Source organism: Ambystoma mexicanum, chromosome 2q (assembly GCF_040938575.1).
Source record: "Ambystoma mexicanum isolate Mex_15411 chromosome 2q, UKY_AmexF1_1, whole genome shotgun sequence".
Classification (NCBI taxonomy): Eukaryota; Metazoa; Chordata; class Amphibia; order Caudata; family Ambystomatidae; genus Ambystoma; species Ambystoma mexicanum.
This window is the reverse complement of record NC_090924.1, coordinates 453,318,699-453,346,080: the sequence shown is the minus strand read 5'-3', so window position 1 is coordinate 453,346,080 and position 27,382 is coordinate 453,318,699. Positions and strand designations below refer to the sequence as shown.

The window sequence follows — 27,382 nt, the reverse complement described above, 5'->3', positions numbered from 1 at the left end:
TATGTTGCCTGGGACATTTGATGGGAGGGTGCAGGGATTAGATGGGGGTGGGGGTGGGTTGACGGCCTAGGGCGAATAATATTAATACTTCCCCCAACAGCCCAGGAGCCACCATAGATGGCAGAGAATTATAAAAAAATAAGGTTTACTATAAATGCAGTTAGGCCAAGTTAGGTCTTGGGGCAAGTACTTTGTCAGAGTCAAACATAAAAAACAACACAATGCTTGAAGCTACATAGTCCGAAGCATAAACCTTCCTCCGAATAATAAACAGTAATTCTTGTCAGACCTTATCCTAGACATTTAGTATAGGCTACTCCTATTCATAGGGAGTAAAACCATAAGTTACTTTAAGATTATCTTACAGTAAATCAAGGTTAGTAGACCCCGTCAGTCATGTAGTGACACCCAGTTAAGGGATCACTTAGTAAACCAACCCCATTACCAGGATAGTTTTCTGAATAGTGGAACACCGACTCCAGGAACAGTATAAACCTATAACTACATATAGGAGAACGCTCCGTTATACCAGGTGAGTAAGATCTTTTGGTGTAATATACAATTACAGTTGCTTTTCAGATCAGTGGAACACAGACTAAGGTAAGCAATAACTTTCTACACTAATTTAGGATTGCACCAGGCAGACCAAGTTCAGCTACACCTAAAGGACACTTGTTTGGCACAGAGCTATTGTAGGTAGATAAAACCTAAGGATGTAAGAAACTATTACAGTTGCTTTTAAGATCAGTGGAACACGGATTAAGGTAATCAATAACTAATTTATTTTAGGATTGCACACAGCTATTCAAGCAGGTAAAACCCAAGGCAGACTTATTCTAGACCGGCTATACAGCAGGTCAGGGGAAGCAAGACCCAGTTTGTAAACTTCTACATTAATATTCTGAAAGAAATAACTATAGTTAAGTGAAGCCAAAAGCATTACTTTTGGAAAAGAGCCATAACCAATTCAGAGGTGTGTAAAATAACCTTACATATACTTTTCAGAATGGCAGAACACATTCAAGGCAAGTCAGAATGTTTGTAACTGCTCACTCTCAGAGGGGCAGTTGCCAACCAACTTTTTCACAAATAAGTAACTTTTAAACACTTTTTATACTTTGAGGCAGAATACATTTCTTATCCAGTCCTTTAGTCTATTGCAGGAGTTCTCTCAGAGGCAGAAGAGGGACCCTAGTGGTCTAGGAGCCATCTGTAGGCAGGGTGAGATGGGGTTCAGTTGCAGGAAAAGTCCTGAGGCAGTCTCTTCAAACAAGTATTTCACTTTAGAGATAGTTAAAAGGGTCCAGTGACTTCTGTGAGACACCCTAGGAGGATTCCAGCAGGGGGCTGGGTGTACTGGATGAGAGGACTCCCAATCACAGAAAACACCCCAAAACTACACAGGAATCACAAGAGACTTATCGGTAAGTACATACCCAAGCCAGCACAGTACCACAGCACAGAAGATTTTGCAGCAGGAAGACTTCAGGATCTGCAGCCAAAAACCCAGTCATTGAATTCCTTCATTAAGGAGACAGGACACTGGAAGGACTTTTGCAGCAAGGATCACGGGAAAGGCTCTAGGCAAGGTTGTTCCTCACGGCTGGATGCGGCTCTGTTGATTTGGTGCCAGCAGTGGGCCTGGGTGAACTGGATGAGAGGACTCCCAATCACACGAAAACACCCCAGAGATATACAGAATTCACACAAGCTTAAGGTAAGTAAATACCCCAGCCACCTCAGCACCGAAGAAGTTTGCAGCGAGGGAGACTTCAGGATCTGTAGCCAAAAACCCAGTCAATGAATTCCTTGTCATGAAGGCTGAAGTCCGGACACTGGAAAGGATTTTGGAGCAGGTAGCAATGGGGAGTTTCTTTGCAGCTGGATATGGCGCCCTTTTCAGGAGCCAGGGGAAGACTGCATATCACTGGTCGGATTCTCGTCTCTAATCTGGTCCAGCATTCTGGTGAGGGAACTTCAAGGACTTAAATCGTGTCTCTGGAGAGCCAGGCAGAGGCCACCAAAGTGTCAGCACAATTCAGAATTCGGAAGACCATGCACTGCACAGTGGCTCGAGGTCCCAGGGTATTGCAGCCCGCAAGGTCACAGCATGACAGAGGATGGCTCAAAATGCAGGTCTTCTTGAGTCTAGTGGATCTCACCAGGCAATGAGTCGGAGTCGTTGTTTTCGGAGTCCTCAGGTCGCTTAGAAAGAAGGTCTACAGCAGGGTCCTGTTACAAAGCAGGCTCTCTGCCGCTTCTTCATCTTCCTCTTTGGATTCAGGTCCAGTGGTCGACTTGTCAGCAGCATCCAGAGTTGGAGTTTTTATCAGGAACTACACCACAACTTCTGCATTCTTTCCCTGCAGTTTACAGAAAGGTGAGGGCTGGCTGTCCAATCAGGACAGCCAGCCCCCCACTGAGAGTGGGCTCCTTTCAGGCAAGGTGGAAGCCCAAGGGCTGTGGAGTTTTAAACTCCTCCTGAGCTTCCCGTTTGCTCAAATACTCTGGAGCCTTGGAGGGGATTGCAAAGGATTCCTGCCGAAGACAAAACTCCCACTGAGGTCGTCCATGCCTAGAATGGCAGGGGAAGACCTAAACAAAAAAAAAAAAAACCTGCAAGCAAGAAATGGTGAAAAAAAAAAAGGAGCCCACCACCCACCACTTTACAAAGATGATGGCCCTTCTGTGCATTATTGAGGCTGAATTACAGCCTGCGAGTAAAAATGGCTAAAAGTCATGAAGGTAAAACCACTGCCACCAGACATTCAAGCAAACTTGCAATTGTAACAAAACTGTTAAAGGTAAAAAGGGAATATATTGCATCCCCCAGCACTCCACACGAGGTGGGGTGTGCTGGCTCACTTATATCAAATGTAAAGGGGGTGACAATCCCCCTTTACTACTTGGGAACAGTAGGTCACCCAAGCACATAAAAGAAGTTAACTGGGGAGCCCATAGGGGCAACCCAGCCTAAGCCCAAAAGTTGGAGGAAACTATAACCTAACCATACATACACTATGGAGAAACATAACAAGGTCAGCCACAAAAAAAGGACTGGGTGAACAATATTCCCCTTCACCCAAGGAAAAGGTAAACTAGTTACCTAGTCAAAGCAATAGGTTCTGGGGTTGACACAGCTCAGGAAGATTTTATCATAGACATGAACATCTTATCTATCAGCGGTGCAGTCTTGGAATGTGGCAGGGGTCAATAGACTACTGTCGGACTCAGACTGGGTTAGATTCATCCACCAATTCAACCTGGTTGTCTCCAGGAAACATGGCCAATGGATTCCATTGAGCTGCAGTGTTTTACTTCCTTTGGTACAAGTGCAATTAAAAAGGTCCTTTGAGGCAGACCCAAGGGAAGGCTAGCAATTTAATTAGTGCAACCATGGACCTTACAGTTAAAACGATCCCTTCAAGTTCAGATGACCTCTTATGCCTCGAGGCAACTCGAGGCAACTCCTATGAATGGGAGGCATTTGTTGCTCTTTAATATCTTCAACAGACTTGGTGGGAGTGCCCCACTGGAAAGCCTTAAGGCAATGTGTCCTATAATTAAGGGCCTTCAGACCTCCAACAAACATCCTTTAATAAGGCAATGGATGACTTTAATGTACAATATGAAATGTTGGATGAAGTGTTAGATGGCCTGTGGGATGATCAGGATGTAGCATTCGGGATCCCCATATTAGAGTCAGTTAAACCTTTTAGGCTCCGCCCTGGTGCCATTGAGGTTGCAAGGTTAATGTACGGGGGAGGTTTGCGTTTATGCAATGCGGGGGTTCCCTCGGATAAGCAGACAGGAGTCACTTATGTAGGGCATCAGGGTAGCTCACAAATCGATTATGCTCTACTAGTCCGGAGGACTGGCTCACCACCCCAAGAACCTTTCCTAACCGAGTCCGCTCTCCTGGGAAGTAGTTTTTGTGACTTTTGAGCACAAGGTCCCATGCAACATAGGGATTAGTTAGGGTATTACTCTTGTGAACTGGCCTTCCTTACTGCATCATTACTTACCTTCCTTTCAGGTGTTTAAGGTTTGTACTTCCTAGTCTAGGCAGAATTGTGCACTTCATTGTGAACCCCTGACCGCACTTGCAGACGAGATGAAGCCTCGAAAACGCTTACCTTGATTGGGTTTGGCTAACCTCTCAGAGTTCCCCTGTTCACTAAAATGAGGGTGGCCGCCTGAAATTTCTCCACCAGGCCAAATTTTTCAAATTCATCTGAACACCCTTCATCTTTTGAAAGCTAGGAGGGATTAAGTAAATGTACAACATTCCTTTATTCAAAATTACTCTTGTGCTCTTTTCTACTCCATGCCCCTCGTGAGAGTGGGCCTGGACTAGTCGACCACAGCTACCAATAGGAGAGCATGGGAAAACAAAAGAAAATCCTGTTTAGCCAAGCATAGGATGTGCCCCTCTGCGTCCTCTATTCAGACCACAGAGCTGGGAAAATTCTCCTTAACTAAGAGGCAATAAAGCAGGTTACGCAAGGGACTCTGAGCATTGCTGCTGAGAGTCGTTATCAGAGTTTGATTCTTTCAGTGACGTTGAATCACAGAGCATGTCAACCTGATAGCTGTGGATGGGATGCAAGTCCAGAGTGACAGAACTGGAATTGAGAAGCCTCACAATAACTCTGGGCATTTCCTCTTGACGTTGGTGGCTGGAGTGCCCAGTGTTGTGAACAGAGGGTGAGGGAGGTTCTCCCTGCAGTTGACCCTCACTGGCCTTCCCTGCTTTGAAGAGCCGGACTCCAGATTAGCTCTTCCTTAAAACAAACATGGCTATGATGGCACTTGGCAGGGAAGGTTGCTTGCAGAGTCAGGCAAGTTTTCACAAGTCAGATACCGTCTCCAGTGAATTGGAGAGTTAAGTCATGAGGCGTGAGGTGCCCAGATTGCCCACTGATCCTCCACAAGTACCATTTGGTCCAGACTTTTCCAGGAGAGCCCAATCGATTCTACCTGCCACCCTGTTGAAGGATTAAGATCCTTGTGAAAGTCTCAGGCCAGTACCACTGACAAACCTGCACTTTTTATGATCAATTGTTTTGAGGGGTTTATTGTAGTTTAGCATCCTACTGCACTGATAAAACCCCTGATGTGTATCTTGGCAATTTGTAAACTGAATAGTTTACTTGAGGTACTCTATATTGTGATGCATATCGGAAGAAAAAAAAAAAAAAAGTCATTTCCCCCCCTGCCCCATTAGCCTACCCTACAGGTGTCCATGAAATGTCCCAAATTAAATCCCAAACCTGTCATAGGACTGAAGATAGTGTGTTTACACAGGCAATAGGCTGATATGCACGTAACTGTGTTAATGTTGAATCTACAAAATGTGCCCCATTAGCACACTGGGTTGTAGTTGAACTTAGAAAGTGTGCCCTAATAGCATCACTGTGCTAATATTGAACCTAGACGGTATTCCCAACATCATTGAGTGTGCCCCAATAGCGTCACTGTGTTATAAATTGAATTTAGAAAGTATTCCCAACATTTTTGAGTGTGCCTACTCGCATGCACTTTACTGATTACCACAATACCACACTGCTACGCTTACTCTCTCCTATACACCACCATTCAACTAGAACACAGCAGTACTATGACACATTCGGTAAAGCTGTTCTCATTCTAACATGACTCATCAAACTACTCATCATCCTAAGAAAACAAAGCTAGCTAGCACATACCGGCTATCTTAGGCGTCTACTCAGGCCTAACGCAGCCAGAACTCAGTCTAGATGTCCACCCTCCAGACTGACCACATTCAACTGATCTCAGCACCACACCTACCACTAAGAAGCAGCTATCATGCAACAACCACACCAGCAGCACACATACCTGGTGCGCCCACGCGCTTCATGACTCTCTCTCCCTCAACTGACTTGAACTGCGGTTCATACCAATGATACGTAAGGCGCTATACAAATGCAAAATAACATACATGCAGACTACATAAGCAGCAGGTATTGGCCTTTGTAGAAAAGCCAGGGCACGGCACTAAAATCTTCCATTTGGAACAATAGAAAATCAGGGCAGTGAGTCATTCTCAGCCATAGAAAGCAGAGGCCTTAGCCAAGCATAAAACCAAGGCAGTGACAGTTTTGTACTTACCCCATGAGCAGATAGATGAGGATGGTAACAGAGAGAAAGACCCCGCGGTTGGAGGAATGTCGACACAGGAAAAGTACAAGGTAGCACAGCAGGCTGAGGAGCACCACCCACACCATCTGCAGCTGGAAGAAGTGATAGAGGCAGTAGAATCCACCAGCAACTGTGCTGAGGTGCTTCACGTAGGAAGGCAGACCTGCAAGGAGACAAAACCATTGGACAATGCACCAAATCAGATCATGTAGCGGGGAGCACCTTACTCCAGTGTTAGGAGCGTTTTTTTAAGTCACTACCTGGGGTTGACTTGGAAAAGCCAACCTATGGTTAGCAAGGTTATTGACAACTCCTGTTGAGAAAATCAACTCTTAAGTAGCGTTGACCAAGCAACAAGGAAGAACTAAGTACGAAGGGGGCACTGTTGTGTGTACCTTTAACACTTTGCTGTGTGGGTCTTTTACTCAAGGTTAATTTATTACAATACTACATGAAAGTACACTTTGAATATCTTAAGTTATGTAAAAATACTTTAATACAACTCATAGTTGCGTAACCCACTCTGGGTTACACACTACTTTAGAAGCAGAAGCAGTAATTCATACAATAAATGCATTCACTAAAGTAGGGAGAACAGATGTTAAGCACATATCAATACATAGGCCTTATAATTATAACAGACCCAGCACTATATACTACAGCTACAGAGGTCCAGCCCTATCCTCTACCAAGCGTCTGGCAGTCTTTTAGGTGTCCAAATAGGAAGAGGAGAGTAGCCAGGAGGGCCCACTCAGCTAGTGGCGTTAACGTACTAGAGTTACTGCAGGGCAAATACAACAATTTGCAACAGAGACTTCAGGATCTTCAGTGGAGTTCCAGCAAAAGGACAAACATCTGCTACCCCTGGGGTTCTCATGGATGACCCACAGAAGTAATGACCTGGTCACCACCATCCCCGGACATCCCTGGATAATGCTATGGTAAGCAACACTTTATGGCCAGTGTAAACCCAAAAAGAAGGGGGTAGTTCAAGGAAGATAGCTCGGGGGCAACGCGCTCACCTTGGAAGCAAGACGACGCGGAGCAACAGAAGTTAGATCCTCGGGTCAGCGCTTAGAAACCTCTGGGCATGAAGCAGGTTATAAATAACCTATTATTATTATACAGGATTTCAGTAGCCCAAAGCCTCTAAAAAGTTAGAAACCCTCCCAAGAGCCAGTAAATTGCTGTGAAAAACAAGTCTTGCCTGTGTCGTCGCTGTGCAGGGTAGTCTTGTCATGTGTTCAGGGCATTCACCGCCGATAATCTTAGTTTTCTCTAGAGCAGGGGTCGGCAACCTTTACGTTATCTAGAGCTACTTTCAGTGGAGGGCCAATAGTGGAGAGCTACTTGCGGGTGATATCGGGGGTGGGGATGTTCATAAACATCAGAAGTTTTACTCATTTTGTTAGCCTTTTATTTTCCCTTTATAGAGGGAATAAGATATGCCTTCACGATTATGTTAATAAATTCAATAATCTCTTTATTGCATTCTTTTTTTATTAGTTGCCGTTCCATAAAAAGACTAACACAATGTAGGAAAACGTTTGGGACATTCAATGTGAAGGATGACACTGCATGCTATCCAGTAGTGCTCTGTAGTCTGGTGTGCAACTTGATACAGCAACTTGGATGGAATCACTCCGATGCTCATCGTTCAGGCAAGTTTGAAATTTCGATTTGAGGAAGTTCATATGTGAAAAGGCAGATTCAGAGATAGGTGGAACCAAACGGAGAAGTCACTTTTAGAAATTGGTGCGAGATGGTCTGCTTTTCAACTGAATTTTGCAGGCCAACAATCTCCATTTCCATAGCAAAACTTCAGGTTAAACAGCACCTATCTGTTCTGCAAGTTCACAAACATGGGGTTCCATGAAGGGATTTGTGATGATCACACATGGTTCAATCGTTTCAAAATCCCTAAACCGGTCACTGAACTCTTCCTTAAGCCTGCTCAGGAAATTGCTGTATTTTTCAATGTTCAGGAGTTCAGCATTAGCTGTATTCTCTATCAACATTTGGATTACAGAAGGAAAATGATTTTTCCTTTTCACCACTTGTTCACTGAAAAGTGAAAGTTTGGACTTCAATGTCTTTACAGCTCTTATGTCAGCAATGGTTTCACCTTTGCCTTGCAGTTCTTAGCATCTGTCAGAAATAACAATTCAAGAAGCCAAGAAATGCTGCATAATTGGCCGATATCTTCATTTGTTGACCCCATGAAGTCTTTGATGTCTGGCGAAAGTGAAATAAAGCGACGTAGTATTTTTCCCCTGATAAGCCATTGGATTTCTGTGTGTAGCAATAGATCACCATGTGCGGCAGATAGTTCTTCCAGGAATATTCTGAACATTCTGTGCTGTTTGCCATTTGCAGGAATTGAATCAATAATTCTCCCATGATGATCTAAACCCATCACTTTGGCACAAATTGCCTGTTGATGGATTATGCAGTGGTAGTGCAATAATGGAGGGAAATCAGGGTCTGCATTACAACAAGCAACAAAACCAGGTGACGCACAGACATTGCTGGTGCACCATCAGTTCTTATTGCCACCAATGTGTTCAATAGAATTTTTGTTTTGACAAAATTATTCTTCACCACAATGTAGATATCAACACCTCTGGTTGTGGATTTCAGAGGGAACAAGATCAAGAATTCCACTTTGTTGGTAAAGTCTTCAAACACCATTCGAACAAACACTGCCAGCTGGGCAGTATCACTTGCATTAACTGATTCATCACATTGAATAAAAAGAAAAATTGCATCTTTTCTAACTGCCCCATCACATTGGCTGATATGTGCAAACATAATGGCAAGGAGGGTATCTGCACTAACTGCACATCTGAAACGACAGACAATTTCAGGGCACTTTTTAAAACCAGTCACGAGAACCAGCGTACCTTTCACAACTGCACCATCTGTAAAAGTACATTTGTGTTTTGCCAAATAATGTGCAAATAATGTGCAACTTTGAAGACTGCCTCTGTTGCAGCATTTGCTTTCTTTGCTGGTTGGGTATAAAATGATTGTTGCATCAGCAGGGCAGCTTTTAGTTCAGCTACATTTTGGGATTGCAGACAGCTTTGTTCAAGAAAATTCTTTTCATAATAAGAATACATTGTTGCAAAATGCCTCAACTCTTTTTTCCCACTGCAACATTTGCACTGCAGGTTAAACATACACTTCCCTTTTAAGCTTGAGAAAAAGAAATCTGTCTCCCACTCTTGACAGAAAGGATACGTCTTTTGCCTTTTGTTGGATGGTGCACCTACTTCTGCATCCATGAATTCAACAAGTGTAGTTTGTAAGTTTCTTTTGGGGTTGCACGTGCAATGTAATCTGAGGAAGATTTCAATGAGTTATGGTTGTAAAAATAATTGAGCACAAAGTTCTGCTTAGTCAAAAAATTCAAACCAGTGTCATTTTAGCACATTGGCAATTTCTGCAAATATTAACTTTGTGGCATGAACCTATTCCAAGGATAATGAAGATCAAATCCTACTTTGTTGACTGCCCTTAAAAGTCCTAAAGTGAAAATAATTGGTTGAAAAAAATCATAGCAGAAACTTAATGTTGGCCTTGCTACCGTTAGTCCTCTATACAAGAATCTCTGTTATCATTAATGGCTGGTGAGACTATCTGGCTATCAAATCAAGTGATGTGGGACTACATGAGGGCCTGTGCAACAATAAAGCAATTGTAGGTTACAGCATGGGGCCATGAAGAACACACTATGTTCGCCCTAAAATCAATAAATCTGCCTCAATATAAGGGCATGCAAGCCTGCATTCTAATGAGATTATTCTAGTGACGGTTCAATGTTGCAAGAAGTTAAACCTCGCCTCATCTGAAGCCACACTGAAGGACTGCGGTGAAGATGAGCCACCTCCTATCCCCCTACCCTGCCAATTACTCCCGGCATGGGCACCATGTTTATTTTGGGTACAGGGGGAGAAATTCCCACATGGAGGGAAGCTAGGGGGCCATCCCCATCCCTGGGTTAAAACCAAGCCATTTTGGAGCACAGCAAGCAGCAAAAATAATGAAGAAAGTCAAAGTATTTACAGGAAGGTCTAAACATGACAATTTAGCAACAGTCGCCTAACCTGCTGCGCTGTCCTTCCTCAGCATGCTGCTTTTGGAACTCTGCCTTTTCCCCTCACTACGTCTGCCAAACAGCTTTGGCCTGTCCAGCACTCTCCTTCGACCATGCAATTAAGCTTCCGTTGCTACATTGATGAAGCAGCCTTCCCACTGTTAATTGAGCAGCACTTGCTAATTTTGCAAGATGCATGCTAACACAATTTTCTTTTTTGACAACAAACATGCAGAATAGCCACAGCGGCAAAATTACACTTCAGCCCAGGCTCGGACAGGCCTCTAGGGCAATGCCCGAACCACAAAATTGTAGTGTGGGCCAGTTTTGATAAGTTATTTCACCATAGAGCTAATAGTTTTGATCAGTTCTATTGGATACATATTCTTTAAAAAGCATAATTTGTATTACATTTTATGAAAAACTTCCCATTCCTACTCAGTCTGTCACAAAAGGAATGAATTGCCATTTGCAACTGTGGTCCAGTTTTTCCATTAGTGCTCGAAATTTCCAAAAATGAATGTAGGTAATAACAATGAAAATGACCCCAGGATGAAGCAGAGACATTTAGCCATCATACCTATTTTCACTTGATGGAGCAGCAGGCTCGGACTGGCCTATAGGACAATAGATCCATTGCTGAACCAAAAACCCAAAATGCTGGTGTGCGCCAGTTTTTGGGGTGAAAGTGGGGCAGTTTTTTTCGTCAAAGTGGGGCAGTTACTTCACTATGTGGCTTGTAGTTGCGACAAGTTTTGACCAGTGTTTGAGAACATATTCTTTAAAATGCACATTTTGCACCACATTTTAACAAAAAACTCCCCCTTGCGTACTATTAAAATGGCATCATAAAAGGAATGAATAGCCATTTTCAACTGTAGGCCACTTTTGTATTGTGCCAGAGACAATTGTATGGCCCAGTCCGACCCAGAGGAGCAGGAGCCACATTCAGAATGGCAGGGCTCTGGGGAGCAAGCCCTACTCCTTTCCTAAGTGTGTCGAGCTGAAACGGTGTCCATAGGACGGTCTTTCACACGACCCTGTTTTACCCTGCCAGAATTGGGAGATTAGCAGGGCTTGTTCCCCAGAGCCCTGCCATTTCTAAATGTAGTTGCTGTGACATAAAACGAGCGAAACGGAGGCATTTGACGATCATGCTTAATGTCTCTGCTCCGCCCTGGGCTCATTTTCAGTCATATAAACTAAACTACTTTTAGAAACGTCAGGGCTGCGACGAGCAAGTCTGAAATGAGCCCATGACGAAGCAGATACATTAAGTATGATAGCTCCAAGTGTCTGTTTCGTCCTGTGTTCGTTTGGACAACTTCCCGCCCCTCCACTCACAGTGCAAACAGCTGTGTGCACTTGAAAGGAGGAGGAGGAGGGCCTGCAGTAGCTAGTCAGAAAAATAAATAAATATGATCATCCACCTCCCCCAACATTACCTGAAGTATAAGCTTCATTTGAGCCTCCTCTCGTCATTCTCCAGCGCCGATAGTGTGCAACATGGTGGTTTTAAAGCAGAAAGCCTAGTCTTCCCCCCCCAGAGCAAAATGGGTACCACCATGGCCAATGGCAGCACAACTTTGCACAAGGTACTTAGTCTGGCCAATCAAAAGACCCCTATATGCTATTGAGATTTGCAGCCCTGTGATTGGTCAGAGCACTTCCTTGCATCAAACAGAATGTTTTGGTGACCAACCATTTGGATCCTAAAAGATCTCTAAAGATGTGCTTCTTGCATTGACCCAGACAGAGACAAGAGGCACTCAACAAATCAACTGTTGAACTTTGGTCTTCCTTCAGGGTCAGCCAGCTCCTGGTGGAGGGCAGCACAGCAGATTTCCAGCGTGCCAACAGAGTCTTGAGGACACCATGAGGAGTTCCAGCCGTTTGGCCAGCCAGAGGTCCTTACAATGATGAACAGCTAGTTCCGAGCCTTGCAGAGGAAATGCAAAGCTGCACGCTCCTACAACTGAAAACTGCTGATGTACCTCAAGCAGGACAGATGAGTGGTTGATCCCACCAGTCTTGGTAAGAAGGCACCTCGCAGAGGTCTTCAGTGTCAACTTGAATGGTTGAGGTTTGAGACGCAGTGGTATTGGTCGAGTTAATGCTCGTTTCTGGAGCAGTCCTCCAGCATGCCTCAATAGTAGTATTCTTCGGATTACTTCAGCTCCCAGGAGCGGACTTAGTTCCTGGGCCTAGCTAATCACCTTCTATCCAAAAAACGGGCTGGGGGCGATCTCAGCCCTCCAATAATAAGGACTCTTTGTAACATTCAAACTTAGAGGTTGCTGTCCAATAGTGGAAAATCCAGCTTCCCAGAATCAGCCCAACAATGACCAAGCCCCCAGGAGGACTGCAGGTTGGGGCTGATGACCCCCTTCCTCACTTCCTACCAGCATCCACACAAAGGTGAGTCCTTACAGGCTTCTTGCAAGGTAGGACGGCCAACAAAGGACAGACCATTTTGAAGAGGACTTAAACATGAAGAGTGATCATTACAGTGAGGAGATAGTGCCATGGGTAAAGGCACCGTCAGCCGAGCTCTCCACATTAATCTTGGAGCAACATGTATCTGGAAGAAGGATAACATTACAATAAGGAGCAAGAGGCAGGGTATTGAGCATTTGTTGGTTATTCTAAAAGTAAATGAGAAAGTAAATTTAAAAAGGAATAGTGCGCTCAGAAATATTATTGTCCCGAGCGTTTGGGCATGTGTTTTTAAGCATACGTGGATCGATCGTAAAAACATTTCCTATGTACCTTACCATAGTTTTTCACTTTTGTACACATGTGAAATCAGGCAGCAGGGTGCAGCCATTTTGTGATATTCTTATCCGATGCCGCATCGCCCAAGCAGGACTGCCCTGGTGGCACTAATTCATATGCCCCCCCCAGCCTGACATCACTAGACGCGTACCGCCCATTTCACAACGCCAAAGCACATCTCTCGTGTCAACGTTCTCTGCGCTTCAGCTAATGACATGTCGCCATGGAAATGGCAGGACGCCTCTTTCCTCAATAAGTATAAGCAGACATCAGATTTTCTTTTCCATTCCTCTCACTGTCTTTCTTTGAGTATTCTGTGCCTCGTTTCTGTGCTCTGATCATCTACCTTCGTCGCTTGTAGCCCGTGCAAACAGATACCAGTACCATTGCTATACATTATTTTAGTTTCCCCCACAATGGCAACAATACAGCCCTACCAGTACGAGCCAGAGTATTCCGAGGCGGAATTACTCGATGGGGAAACAATGGGGCTTTGGACGACAGTTGGGAGGACGATTCAACAGATCAAGAGCCTGAGCCTAGTCGTATGGACGGCGTTTCCACCTGGTGCACCTGCAATTGGTGCGCCCTAATGCCAAACCGAGGAGGAGAACTGCTGCTGCCGAGAAAACTCTGGATGCTTGTCCTACATATCTCAGGGCGAGACACGCCACTATGCGTTACCGAGCTGCCAGACTTCAGGGCAGCCTGCCTCACACTGTCCGTGTTGAGGATTACGATGGTGCTTATGCATGACCTTCGCGCAACAGTTCACCCTCGGAATCCAAGTAAATATACTCTGGGTGTGATGTCACTTACGCCACTACTATTTCAAGGTTGTCTCCTATATTGTCGCAACTTCAATAAATCATTGTCAAACCAATTTAGTCTTGCAATTCTCTAGTAATAGTCATTCAATATTGTATAGTGTCTAGGTAGCATTTGTACTGGCAACAATGCCATTGGATACAAGAATGGTCATAGGCAACTAAGGTTTAATACACTTATCTTGGTCATTTAAAAACAGTTTGCATCTTTCTTTCACAGGTGGGTGGCCCATCGTTCGTACACATGGTGGCTTCATGGGAGGCTTGGACACCGCGTTCGACGTGTAATACCCACCTGTATCGTTGGTGCCATTAGAGGCACATTCCCCAGTGACAGCGGTCAATACAGAGGATTTTCCCTCACTGTGCTGCAGTCTGAACTTTACAATGTGTAGTACATTTGTGCCATAAAATTAAGAAACAAAATAAAGCACAACAGAACTTTTATCAATGATTGTTTCAGTTTTTCAATCAAGTGTGCCTCCATTCAGCAGTGTTCCAGGCCTTGTCTGCACGCCTCAGGCCCATCCATCAACCCTCCATTATCAAAAGCAGTTGGCACTCGTGGTTGTGCGCTGCCAAAGGGAGCTGGAAAGGGGGGCGAAAGGCCAAGGTGCCAAACACCATGTACACTTCAAAGTTATCTTACGCCCAGGGGCCATTGTACACATGCCCTCCACAGACCCTGTGTCTCCAGGCAAGATGCACCTTAATCAGGCCGCACCCCTGCAATCCACATAAGACCACGACATATACACGTCATTCATTCACATACACATACTCTTTTCCAATTCTTTATAAACTACTTGCTATTTATCATGAGAACATCTTTGAGCACTGCAAGTCAACTCGTGAACGTGCTACCTGAGAAACTCGGTGACCACTGCAAATCTGCTCGTCGTCGTGCTACCTATGAACATCTCCCTGTTCTCCTGCCACTAACTACCCTGCTTGCTGAATCTAACTGTTTGTTGGTCAAGGTAAGGGCATGTCACCCAATCATATCTCTTTGATCTCTAAATTTCGATATATTTCGAACAAACGCACCCAGAAGTGTTATGTCCACTCGTCTCATTGCCATTGACTTGAGTTTCATTTGTTATCAAGATAACAATTGTCATCAGTGTCATTTGTCATCGAATTGCATCCTTCGCGGACCGTCTCTTTAATATAAGCATGTTTCCTTTTGATGCACGATAGTACATTCAAGGGACGAGTATCATGTCCCGATTTTCATCACATCAATGAATTGTTTATGAAAGTTATCCTATAATACAACCGGCCACGCTACACTGGTTTTGCGGTGGACACCAAAACATACTTTGCTTAGAAGAATGTATGGTATAATTCCTTCTTTCTCACGTTTTAAAGCAAAGTAATTTTCGATGAATGTTGGCTTTGCAGAATTTGTAACAATGCCTGCATGTGCGATTATCGGTTACCCTTCTAAGACCCATGAGAAATCTGAAGGCACTACAATGCATGTATTCCCAAAGACTATAGATCGAATAAGAGAATGGGTCAGAAATTGCAGATATGCGCCGGCAGAGCTTGAAAGTAAAGTTTAAGTCTTGCATGACAAGAGGGGTGATCGATACCGCACCTGCAGCCTGCACTTTACCCCGAATATGTATGACCTATCCATGTACACAAAGGAGAATCAACTTAGAACGACTCGAAAATTGCTCCCAAATGGGGGGAGTGGCCAACTGCCGAACGATGTGCAGGTGAATTCCTGGAGCTCTCAAGCAGCCACTGAAATCCGGCCAAAATCCTGAGTAAAACCCCCATGGACGGCGCATAAACTGCTGGGGAAGGAAGTTGAAGTGCTGGGGTAAAGAGTAGTCTGCTCCAGAAGGGGTACGTAACGAGGTGTAGCCCCCTGGCGCTTGTCAGAAAATTCTGGCTCCTCGGCGGGAAGAGATGCCTAAAATGGCCCCTGTGGTGCACTGAGAAGGAAGATGGAGGGTGGTGTAGAGCCCGTGGACGGCGGTAACATACTGTGCCCCCCGGGCGAAGCGGCGGTACTGGAGTGTGTGGAGGTGCCCCTGGCGGGGGAGGAGAACCGGACCTTGCCTGGCAGGATACGAGGAGGAGTGGCTTGGGTGGAGGACAACGGGGCGAGCCGCTGTTGAGAGCTGCGCTCTGTCTTGCAGAGTGCAGCGCAGGACGGCTCCCGGAGACTACAGCGAGAGGGGACGCGGCTGGGAGCTGGGCACCGTTGCAAGAACAGAAGCGGCCGGGAGCGAACAGAGGTAGGGTGCCGGCTGACCCTGTGGTTGGAACTTCCGGAGCGGATTGAGAGAGTGGGGCTTTGAGGAAGGAAACCAGACTGAGACTCCGGGACCCCGGAACCACGGACTGCGACCCTCCGGAGGAAGAAGTGAGCGGGAGTCCCGCATTGTAGGGCCCCCGTGGGGGTGTCAGCTGGGGGCGGTGGCGCTAGCAGCTGCATGGACATGTGAGGAGGAGGGGCCCTGAGGGGCGGCGGTGGCTGAATCTGCCGAGGGGCCACAGAGACTTTGGAGGACATACTCCCTTCACCAGTGGGGGGGGCAGGGCCGAGCGGTGACCCCCCCCCAGAGGAACGCTTGGAGTCGGCCTTTGCAGGCTGTGGGAGTGCCAGGAAAGGCAGCCTCCAGGGTGGAAGGTGGGGGGGGGGGGTGATTTCCCACTCCCCCCTGTTGGAGGACTCTGGGTCTTCCTGCTTCTCTCCGGGTTGCCTGGATGTCCCGCTCCTGCTGGAAATTACCTGACACAGTGGGTGGAAACTGGTGAATGCGCTGAATAGAAGAGATGTTGAGGTCACAGATCTATGGTTGGGGGATAGGGTTGGTGCAGGGGACTGCTGCGAAGGAGGGGGGCTCCTGCTGGAAGATTCAGGCGGAATAGAAGATTTTGGGCACGGGGTGCCAGCTGAGGACAGAAACGGTTGGTGCTTGCGACTGCTGCGAAAAAGGGGGGTTCCTGCTGGAAGATTCAGGCGGAATAGGAGATTCAGGGCACGGGGGTGCTAACTGAGGACAAAATCGCAGGATTCACGCCTGAGGGAGAGAAAATAAGAGCTGGTTTATTATGGGCAAGAATCAGCAGCGGATGGAAAAATATACAGAGGCAAAGGACAGGCCCCAGAGGCAAGAGGGACCAGTTCGACAGGGGGGATCCCCCTGGGGAGGAAAGATGTTCTGTGACCCTGGATGCGCTAATGGAGGCGATACAGGTCTCCAGGGATACCCTCCAGGAGAGCATCAAAGAGGTAGGAGTGGATGTCTCTCTGGTGAGGGTGGACCTCCGCAAAGAGTGTGAGAGTTACGGAGGTGGAGCAAAGGGTCAGTATGGTGGAGGATGATGTCCAAAAGTTAAAGAATCAGGTGGTGGGCCTGGTAGGGGCACCTCGAACCCTGGAAGCTAGACCGGAGGATGCTGAGGGACGTTCCAGGCGCTGTAACATCCGTCTGGTTGGCGTACCGGAGAGCGAGCGAGAGAGAGAGAGAGAGCGAGAGGGGCGGGGCCTAGTGCAGAGCTCTTTGTGGAAAACCTGATCCTAAAGGTCCTGTCCAACCTCTTCACTGTGGAGAGGGCACATAGGGTCCTGGGAAGGCCTCCGCTGCCGGGTGCCCCACCAAGAGTGCTGGTGGCCAAAATGAACTTCCGAGACCGGGATGCCATTCTGCAGGATGCTCGCAGGGAAGATCATTATGCGATCGGAAGCGCAAAGTTAAGGATCTTCCCGGACTTTACGCTTGAGGTGCAGCGTCAGAGGAGATCCTACGACGCGGTGAGGAGCAATCTACGGAAACTAAAATCTAAAATAAATGATGTTTTTCCCGGCGAAGTTGAAAGTGTTGTCGGGGGGGGGTAGGCGGGGGTTTGTGGTTTTTCACTAGTCCGAGAGAGGTATGGGACTGGTTGGACGCGAGGCAGCATAAAGTGGATCCCTCTCCGGAGGGTCCTAAGGTGAGGGCAACTCAGGAGGCGGAAGAGTGTGGGTAATGCCCAGTAGGAAACCAGTGAAGGAGACCCCGGCAGAAATCTGTTTTCTGGGAAGTGAGAAGGTACAGGAGAAAAAGGGGGGGGGGATATGGGTGGGGCTGCATGGGGCAGATGGTGAAGCCCCTAAATTAAGCAACGCTACTGACTACCAACCCCAAGGGAGGGGAGAAAGGGGGGGCGGAGTAGTTCAGTGGGTCTGCTGTCATGGCGGAGGAAGGGGAAGGGGGATGGAGGGGAGGGGTAGGGGAGCGGGTGAGGGGGAGAGAAAAGGGGGAGGATCAGACAAGTGGGAGTGAGATTTGGCACAGTAGTAAAAAGTGATGGGGGAGGCGGGGATGGTGACGGATTTACGGGAGAAGGGCTGACGTGAGAGAAAGCTCCAATATATCGGATGAGTAAGTTAGGAAGTTTAAAAATTGGGACACGGAATGTCTGGGGGCTGGGGAGCTATCAGAGGAGGAGGGTGGGGGAGTATCTGAAAAGGCAAGGGATACAAGTGGCCCTGTTACAGGAGACACATGCGAATGCAGAGGTGTTGGGGAGGTTGGGGAGGCCAGGTAAGCGGCACGACGTACTCAACACAGGCGAGGGGTGTTCTTAACTGGGTGGCAAGGGGGGTACCATTGAAGGTGGAGCAGGGGATGAAGGATGGGGAGGGTAGGAACGGTCCTTGCACGCTGTTTGTGGGATAATAGGTCAATATGTTTGGTTAACTCGTACGCGCCAAATGTGGATAAGGAGCATTTCCCCGCGGTGTTGCAAATGATGGGGCGTATAGAGGGGAAATGATAATATGGGGGGGAGATTTTAATTGTCACTTGGATGAGCGGTTGGACGGGTGGGGAACCAGAGGGGGGCCTAAGAAATACATGGCATGGTCGCTACGGAGGTAATGCGGGAGTTGGACCTGGTGGAAGTGTGGAGGGAGAAACACTGGGAGGAAAGGGGCTACTCCTATCATTCGAGTGTGCACGGTTCATATTCGTGCTTGGATTATATGGTAACAGGAAGGGAATACGGTCACTATTTTGGAGAGACGATGTACCTAGGGCGTATTTTATCGGACCACTCCCCCTTGGTGACGACGCTATGCGGGCCGAGTGAGAGCCCCCTGCGGCGGTTGTGGTGGATGCGGAGGTAGGTGTTGCGAGACAGGCCCTTTGTGGCACAGCTTAGAGAGGGGATCAGGTTGTACTTTGAATTGAACGAGGGCACGGTGGACACTAGGGGAGTGCTATGGGAGGCCTTCAAGGCGACTAGGAGAGGGGGAAATGTTTGGCCATGAAAGTAGGGATGCGGAAACGCCTTCTAGAGACGTTACAACGGATGGAGCCCAGGTGGCGGAACTGAACAGGGAGGCGGCAGGGGGTGCGGAGGTGGGAGAGTCCCTGGCGCGAGCACTAGAGCTCCATCAGAAGACCCTGTCGGAGTTGTCACACTTTGATGACAGCAGGCGGGATGTTACATTCCACGGGGAAGGGGACAAGGCGGACAAACTTCTGGCTTGGCTAGTTAGCAGGGAAAGTCTGAGTCGAGTCATAACCCAGCTTCGCTCCAATACGGGGGAGGTAGTCGGGACTCAAAAGGAGATCAATGAGGTCTTTGTAACATACTATAAGGAGCTTTACACGAGTGAGGGGGGATATGTAGATGTAGAAGTGGAGGATTTTATGGAGGTGCTACGGTTGCCGAGGCTGGGTGAGGACCGTCGGGAGGAGCTAGAGGCCCCCATAGGGGAGGGGGACATCCATTGGGCGATCCACACTATGAGGGGTACAGCGCCGGGTAGTGACGGACTCCCGGTGGAGTTTTACGAGGAGTTCGCTGACCTTCTGGTCCCGCAACTTCAGAAGGTTTATGGAGGAGGCATTCCAGGGGGGGGGGGTGCCTCCCAGAATCAAAGAGAGAAGCAGTGAATATGGTGATCCTAAAAGAGGGGAAAGATCAGAGGGATTGCACAGCATATCGGCCCATCTCGTTATTAAATGTAGACGGGAAGATCTTAGCTGCTAGGCTGGCGACGGTTGCGCTGAGTCTGAAACATCCTGATCAATGTGGGTTTATAGGGGGCAGGAATACGTCTGGTAATCTCTCCCGGTTACACCATGTGATAGATCAGGTGAAGTCACAAGTGCAGGACATGGCGATAGTCATTTGATGCCATGAAAGTGTTTGATTCCCTGGAATGGAAATGGCTGTTTCGGGTGCTGTGGGAATTTGGGTTTGGGGAGAACTTCTGTAGGTAGCTGGCCTTGTTGTACACTAAACCACTAGCGATGGTGAAGACTAATAACTGGGTGTCGGGGACATGGGAGTTGGGAAGGGGGACAAGGCATGGGTGCGCGGCTTCCCCAATTTTGTTTGCGTTGGCCTTAGGACCACTGGCGGCATTCCTACGGCAGGAAATGGCAGAGGCTGGGATTGAGGTGGGAGGGAAGAGACATAGTGTCCCTCTACGCGGATGACTTGTTATTATATGTAGGGGACCCCAAGACATTTCTTCCGGATCTCTTGGAAATATTACGGAACTTTAGATCTATGTCAGGGTTCTGTATAAACCCAGAGAAATCTGTTCCGTTTCCGCTGGGGGGGGGGGCTATGGGAATGCCCATTGGAGGAATTGCCAGAACTGGGGATAAAGTGGGAGAAGGAGTCATTTTGATATTTGGGGGTGCGGGTGTTTCATGAGGTGGTGGACACTTTTGTGCATAATACAGGGAGGGCATTATCCAAAATAGGCAATTCCATCCAGTTCTGGGAGGTCTTAACGCCACCCTGCCCATCAGTGAAAGGGGTATCTAAAATGATGAAACTGCCGCGGTTGCTCTATTTTTTCACAAATATACGATATGTGGCAAAGAAATTGTTTTTTAAAATGCTGGATGTTATAATTAGGGAATTGCTGTGGGATGCGGGGAGGAGAAGGGTGTCCCTACAAACTTTGCAAAGAACTAGGGAGGGAGGGGGACTGGGCCTCCCGAACTATGAAAAGTACTTTGTGGCGGCACAATTACAGTCGGTACTGGTGTGGGATCAACAGGAGGCAGAATTCCTTAAGACATTGGTAGGGCCCTTGCAGCCGGGTCGTAGGCCTGTGGAGCTCCTGTGGCACCCGTTCGGCGACACAGGGACATCAGTGGTCTTTGAGGCGGTGAGGGAGACATGGAGGAAATATGCGGGTGGCAAGGGGGTTAGGGGTCGTTATGAGAGCAATCTTCCATGGGGGCCGACCCGAAACTTCGTCAGGCAATTGGGAGGGTGGGGATACAGAGATTACGGGAGAAGGGATGTGAAAAGGTGGGGGATCTTTGAGGGTGGGAAGCTCCTTACCTGCAGGGAGTGGTGCGATAAGTGATCTGCCAGAGGGAGTTTTTCTGGCATATGGGGCGGTGGTTCGCATGATGGCGGAATTATGGAAGGGAATTCCTGAGGAGCCAGAACCATGCCCGGTGCTTCGAGTACTACTTGCGGGGGGGGGGCGCGCATCTCGCGGATATATAGGGCTCTTGGGGAGGGGACGGCAGAGGGGGAGTTGAAGGTCAAGGAGAAGTGGGAGGTGGATCTGGGGCACTCGATATCGGGTAAGGAGTGGGAGCAGATCTGGGACTTGGTCCGGAAGTCATCGAGGAATGCCCACTTTCAGTTGGTCCAATTTAACATTTTGCATAGGGCATATATCACCCCACTGGCACTCAGGGCGATGAATGGGGATCGGTCGGGCAAATGTCCTAGGTGTGGGTCGGAGAGGACGGGGTTCTGGCACATGGTGTGGGAATGTGGAGTAATATAGAATATTGGGACAAGGTGCTTAAGGGAGTGAATGAGCTTCTGGGAACCAACCTGGAATGGTGTCCGGAGACCTGTCTGTGGGGGGAAACTACCGGAGGGAAGCGTAACAAGCTACGGAACAGAATGGGCCGGTTTTTGCTCATATTGGCAAAGCACCGAATGGCGATAGCCTGGAAATCGCCCCATGGTCCGGCAATCAAGTTATGGCGGAAAGATGTTCGGAGGTGGGGGATTAAAGGTTGGAGTGCTGTGACCAATGGAGAAAGAAGGAATTAGATGGTACATTGGGAATTGGTTGTATGCTTGGTTAAATTTCGCCATGTGTGTGGAGGGACTGACATTTGGGGGGTTAGGGAGGGTAAGGGGGAAGTTGTGGGACTGTTATAATACCAATAAAGTGTTTAAAAAAAAAAAAATGCTCCCAAATGCAATTCCGACTATTCGTTCACATGCCGCCTCAGGTGAGTCATGGTTCCGAATTTAGCTGTAGCCCTTGGGGTAGTGAAAAGGTAACTAAATGGACGGATTGGTGTTTTAGGTGTAAATGTCCCTTACAATACTTTCCATTTTTACAAGATTCTATTGCTTTTTAAATAAAGACCATTTTGCTAAACATCTGTCTTTGGTTTTAGAAGCCTCATAGAAAATTGATTTATGGGCACCGATAACTATGCTATAGTGACCTTTGAAATAAGCATAATGTTTTGTAATCGGTCTCCTTACATGCCAATTTTTAAGATTAGCATTTCTAAATCAACTAATATTTTCCCTTTACAACTCCATGACTAGGCACTGAATATGAAGTTGCAAGAGTCAGCATCCATGTCTTGCCTGGAGTCAACAACCACTTCAAGCGCCTATCAGGTAGTCTTACTTAGCTATTCAGTTCGGGAATTGTTTTATGCATGGAATCTGAGATAATCTGATAATATTAACGCATCGTGTCATTCGTTTACAAAATGTTTCATTAGTGGTTTGCCATAGATAGGTACCAATGTCTGCATCCCAATGTGTGTGTTCAATTTCAATTTTGTCATCCATACTACTACAAGTAGTGCGTTTCAGGCAGATGCAGAAGATTCAACTACAATTACATCATCCCTTGTAGTTGATCCAGAGCCAGAGGTATGCGTACTGACAGTTTCCTCCTCGCATGAAAGAAAGTCGGTCCCAGATCTGATACTATTAGACAGTGACAATATTAGAAACAAGCAGTTTTTGCAAATTGCTTGAGTGCAACATTTCGAAGAGTGTGCTTCACACAGTCAACTTTGATCGAGTAAACTAGCCATCAATCAGGTGAAATTCCAAATATAAATGTATATTTTGACTAAATGACGTACACGATGTACGAGTTTATCTGTGTAAGCCATGTGAGCGAAGGAATAATTTGATTTCTAATACAAATTACTTATTTTAAATGGATACTATTTTCTAGGGATGTATACAAGATCCGGATATAGAAGAGGAGGCACGTGGATCCGAGTTAGTGGAACAGCTTGCTGTTGCTTTTCGTTGAAACCTTCTTTACTGTAACGTCAGCAAGAAAGAGAAGGTAATTTATAAACAATTTCAATTTTTGAACAGTGCTGGGGCGTTCATATTATTCTTTTTTTTAATGTAAAAATTGTTCAATACTGTATGTTGGATTTACATTGAACATCTTTTTCCAACCAGTCTTCTAGTTGCCCGGTGGTGTACGGACTATGCAGATACAGACAGTGACACAAATGAGAGATGCTGCTAGCCAAACTGATTACACCATGGAGCAACTATTAATTGAGGCGTGCGGTGTTCAGACTCGAGATGCATTTGCCCAATGGCCAGAAAATGAATTTAATGTGACCGGCGAAGCCAGCAAAGTGTTTTTGGACCATTGCTAGAATGCGACTGCTCCACCAGATGAAGATGAAACTGAATGTATTGAAGATGCTTTTGAATTAGTCGCAGACCACTTGATACAATCGACACCCGCCAAAAATGGGCCACCCAGAAATCAATCGACATTGATGATTTCTCTGATTCACGTTCAAGTAACAGACGCTGAAATGACAGACTGAAGCATCAATACAATTGACCGAGGAAATAGACAAAGATCCAGACTACAGTAAGTCCAGTTTGGCTGATCGGTCAACCACAGTCAGAAACAACATTAATGCAGGATGACAGTAATAAAAGGAGGCCAAATGCATAGTATTCGACAGCAGCTTGATGGAGATTATAAAGATGCTGAAATGTGTGCATTAAGTGAGAGGGGAAGTATGTGGGAAGCCATTGGTGAATGTGACTCATCTATCACAAGGCAATACCCTCAAAATACATGCCAAAATGTTCATGGTCCGCTCAACCGATGTGCTGGGGAAACTGCATGCAGCAGCTTTACTTTTCAGTGGCTCTAGTTTCATTTGGTTGTCCAGTTTCTATCAATTTGTGGGACTCCCTTTCATTTCTAAAGCACAGTACTACAAATATCAACACCACCATCTATTCCCTGCTATTAGTGAAGCTTGGAAAATTGACCAATTGTCTATTCAAAGTACATTCTCTGAAAAACTGTTCAGGCTAGCTGGCGATGGACAGTGTGACAGCCCCGGATTTTCAGCAAAGTACTGCACATACCACTTTCAGGACATGGAAAGTAAAAAAAAGTGTGAGTTTGGTGGTCATGCAGGTGTGAGAATGTAAATCCTCAGTGGCCATTGAGAAACTTGGTTTTATAAAATCACTGTAAAATCTACAATCGAGGTGAATGCAAATCGACATAGCCACAGACAGACAAGTTTCAATAGCCAAGACAATGAGAGAGCAGTTTCCAAATATTCGCCATCAATTTGATGTATGGCACGTTGCCAAATCCATCAATAAAAAAATCTTAGCTGCAAGAAGAAAAAAAAAAAAAATAAAGGTTCTGAAAGTATTTCGCAGTGGTCCCAGTCTTTCAGCAACCATCTTTGGTGGAGCTCCAAAACTTGTGATGGGTCTGTGGAAATTCTACTAGAAAAATGGCGGTCACTAATGCACCAGCACCACTGTTCCAACGTTCACTCTTGGACAGAAAACCAACATTTCCATCAATGTGGACATGGCCCTTTTGTCGCCGGAGCAGGAACGGAAGAAGAAGTGGTTGATTCCATCTTCACCTCCGCACAAAGCCCTTGAGATGATTGTATTTGATATAACTATCAAGAGATCTGAAGGGACTGACAGAATTTTGTCACACAGGAGATTTGGAGGTATTCCACAATATGTGCCTAAAGTACAGGCCAAAGTGATTGCATTTCAGCATTGAAGGGATGAAACATAGGACATTACTAGCGCATAACGAGAATGTAGGCCTTGAACAATCGAAAACTGCAGGAAACCTTGGGATGCTTCGCTACACTATGGCCTTCACGAAAAGAAGCAAAAAATGGGTGGTCAAGCCAGTATATGAGCAAATGGAATTTGATTTTGTGAAAGATCTTATTAATGTTTTAGATATGCATTATCATGGAATTGCATGCGATTTTGTTAAGAGTACACATACATTGCCACAAAACATTGCCAACGTGCCCTGTGCATCTAAAGCAGAGCTCGTGGAACAGTTCAAATCCGGGTACAAAATGATTACCATCTGTTTTTTTTTTTTTATCAACAATGTTTTTATGAAGTGTCCAAATAAAGTATCCAATTTGTCTTTTAAAATGTATCCTCTTTGTTAAAAAATGTTTCTCAAATAGTAACATTTTTATGTTTGCCATACAATGCAACGCTGTGCTTGCACAGTTCACAGTTTCTTTGAGCTACTGTGGGACCTTCACTGATCGTGGGAGGGCCAGATGGATAACAGTGTGAAAGAAACTTTGAGGTTAGGCAGTTTACTTACCATACAGTTGCCCAGATAGCTGAATAACTGCTCGGCCCACAAAAGGGTTGAGACCTAGGCTACATAAGATACTCGGCATGCAAGAAGTACTGACTGTGAACAAAACAGTGCATCAAAGTCCGTAGTTGGTGGGAAATAGAAGCACTCTGACCAATATATTCTTGGGGGCATGCGTTGGGGGTAGTTTCTAATGTAAGGAAGGGGTGGGTCGGTTGAGCCCCCGGCCAACATACTGATCTTGCACTCGCGGTCGGCGCCTCCTTTGCCAATCTACTGCCATGGGGAAGGAGGCCGTGGCATAAGCAGAGGTGGGGCTATTGCTAGACATACTGACTCCATTTTGTGTACCCTCGACTCCAATTTTGGAGTAGGGCGCATTCTGTCATTGCAAAGTGTCCCCTACCCCTCAGCAGCGTCACGAACAACGAGCAATGACAGCCCCCCACATTTTTCCTCCTGTGCCCATGCTTCACAATTTCAGTTCTCATGGATGCAGTGAGACAAGATGTTGCAAACTAATAATGTATCTTCATTCTGAGTGAAAGTCACCAGCTTTGAATTTTTGCTTGCGAGCTGAGGAAGCCCACACATCGCACACACAGTATAAGGTTCAATTGTTTTTTGACCTTGAGAGAAAGGGACCATTCCGAAAAGAATTGAATTAAAAGGAGGGGTGTAGTAACGTAAGATATGAAAAGGTTATACATTCCTAAATTGGACTAAGGAACATGTACGTTCAGTTTATGAAAAATCATTGATCCAAACGGAGTCTGCATTACGGTCTGCGTTACTCTAAGAGAATGGAAATGTCGAATATAATGCAAGTTTGACTTTTGACGATTTTATACCTGGATGAGTCAACTTACGATTAGCGGACCGTTATTGCTGAGTTACATTGCACTCGTTTGCTCTGTGTGGCATAGTGCAATGAAACCCAAGTAGAACCTTTGTGTGTACTGGTCTTTCTAACGTGCACATGGGCAGTCCAGCATCAAGATGCATGTAGACCACCACTCGATTCCCCGAGGTTCAACGCTAATATTTGTGCACCTCAAATTGTAGCGTCAGCTTCCGCATCCCGTTTAGAGCCGAACATACTCCATAGCACTATCCTCCAAAGCTAAGTGGAGTACTTTCCACATTGTTTTCTCTCCGTTCACATTATTTCACGTCTGTGCTAATCGGTAGTGTTAACACAATGCCGAATTAATAAGTCAAATGATAAATTGTAATAAAGATCGGCTACTGAGACACATTTCTATTATGTTTTCCCAAACAGGTACATCCTGCCATTCTGCGATGGTCATCGATTTCAGATACCAACTGATGGCTTTTTCAACCGGCAGTTGCAGATACAAGTCAATAGTTGGATATATTTGACTCTTTTTTTGGGACGATCGCCAAGGGCCGATATGCCCTTACCAGCGATTAGGAGCAACATAACATCCTTTATGGTGGTCTAGCGCCAAGTTGATGCACAAGCCTTGCAATTCACTGTGAGACCAAAGCACTTCTTTTACCCAAAACGAACACCTTGTGTACCCAAAAGGAACACCACGTGACTCACGATAAACACTTGCGGATCGAGAGCAAAGAAAATAAATCCAATTTTATTGAATATGGCAATCGCTGGATGTTCTCGGAGCGTTTATTGTGAAATAAAAGTACTTTACAAATTGTACAGTCTTGCCGTTTCCTTTTAAAGTAGAATTTTATATTCCGAATTGTGACACGCTGTGTTGTGAGACGATGTGTGTTGATTTCCGGGTTTCTTCGTCACGTCATGTAGGTGATGACCGGGCACGTTTGGCTAGGCTGCCCAGTAACGTCAATGAGAAAGGCAGCGAATATCACTAGGTTTGGCGATGTCAG

At 46.2% G+C, this 27,382-nt stretch overlaps 1 protein-coding gene across 3 annotated transcripts in view; it reads right to left on the bottom strand.

The window, feature by feature from the left end:
* Positions 1–27,382, bottom strand: part of PORCN (porcupine O-acyltransferase) — a 425,271-nt gene that overhangs the window by 298,461 nt on the left and 99,428 nt on the right. For 2 of the 3 annotated variants that reach the window (XM_069647550.1, XM_069647549.1), the window contains exon 3: positions 6,133–6,325. In XM_069647550.1, the coding sequence (XP_069503651.1) occupies positions 6,133–6,325 (193 nt within the window). Of the gene's footprint in view, positions 1–6,132; positions 6,326–9,437; positions 9,505–27,382 lie in introns of all 3 variants that reach the window. The other variant, XM_069647551.1, reaches the window with a different exon arrangement.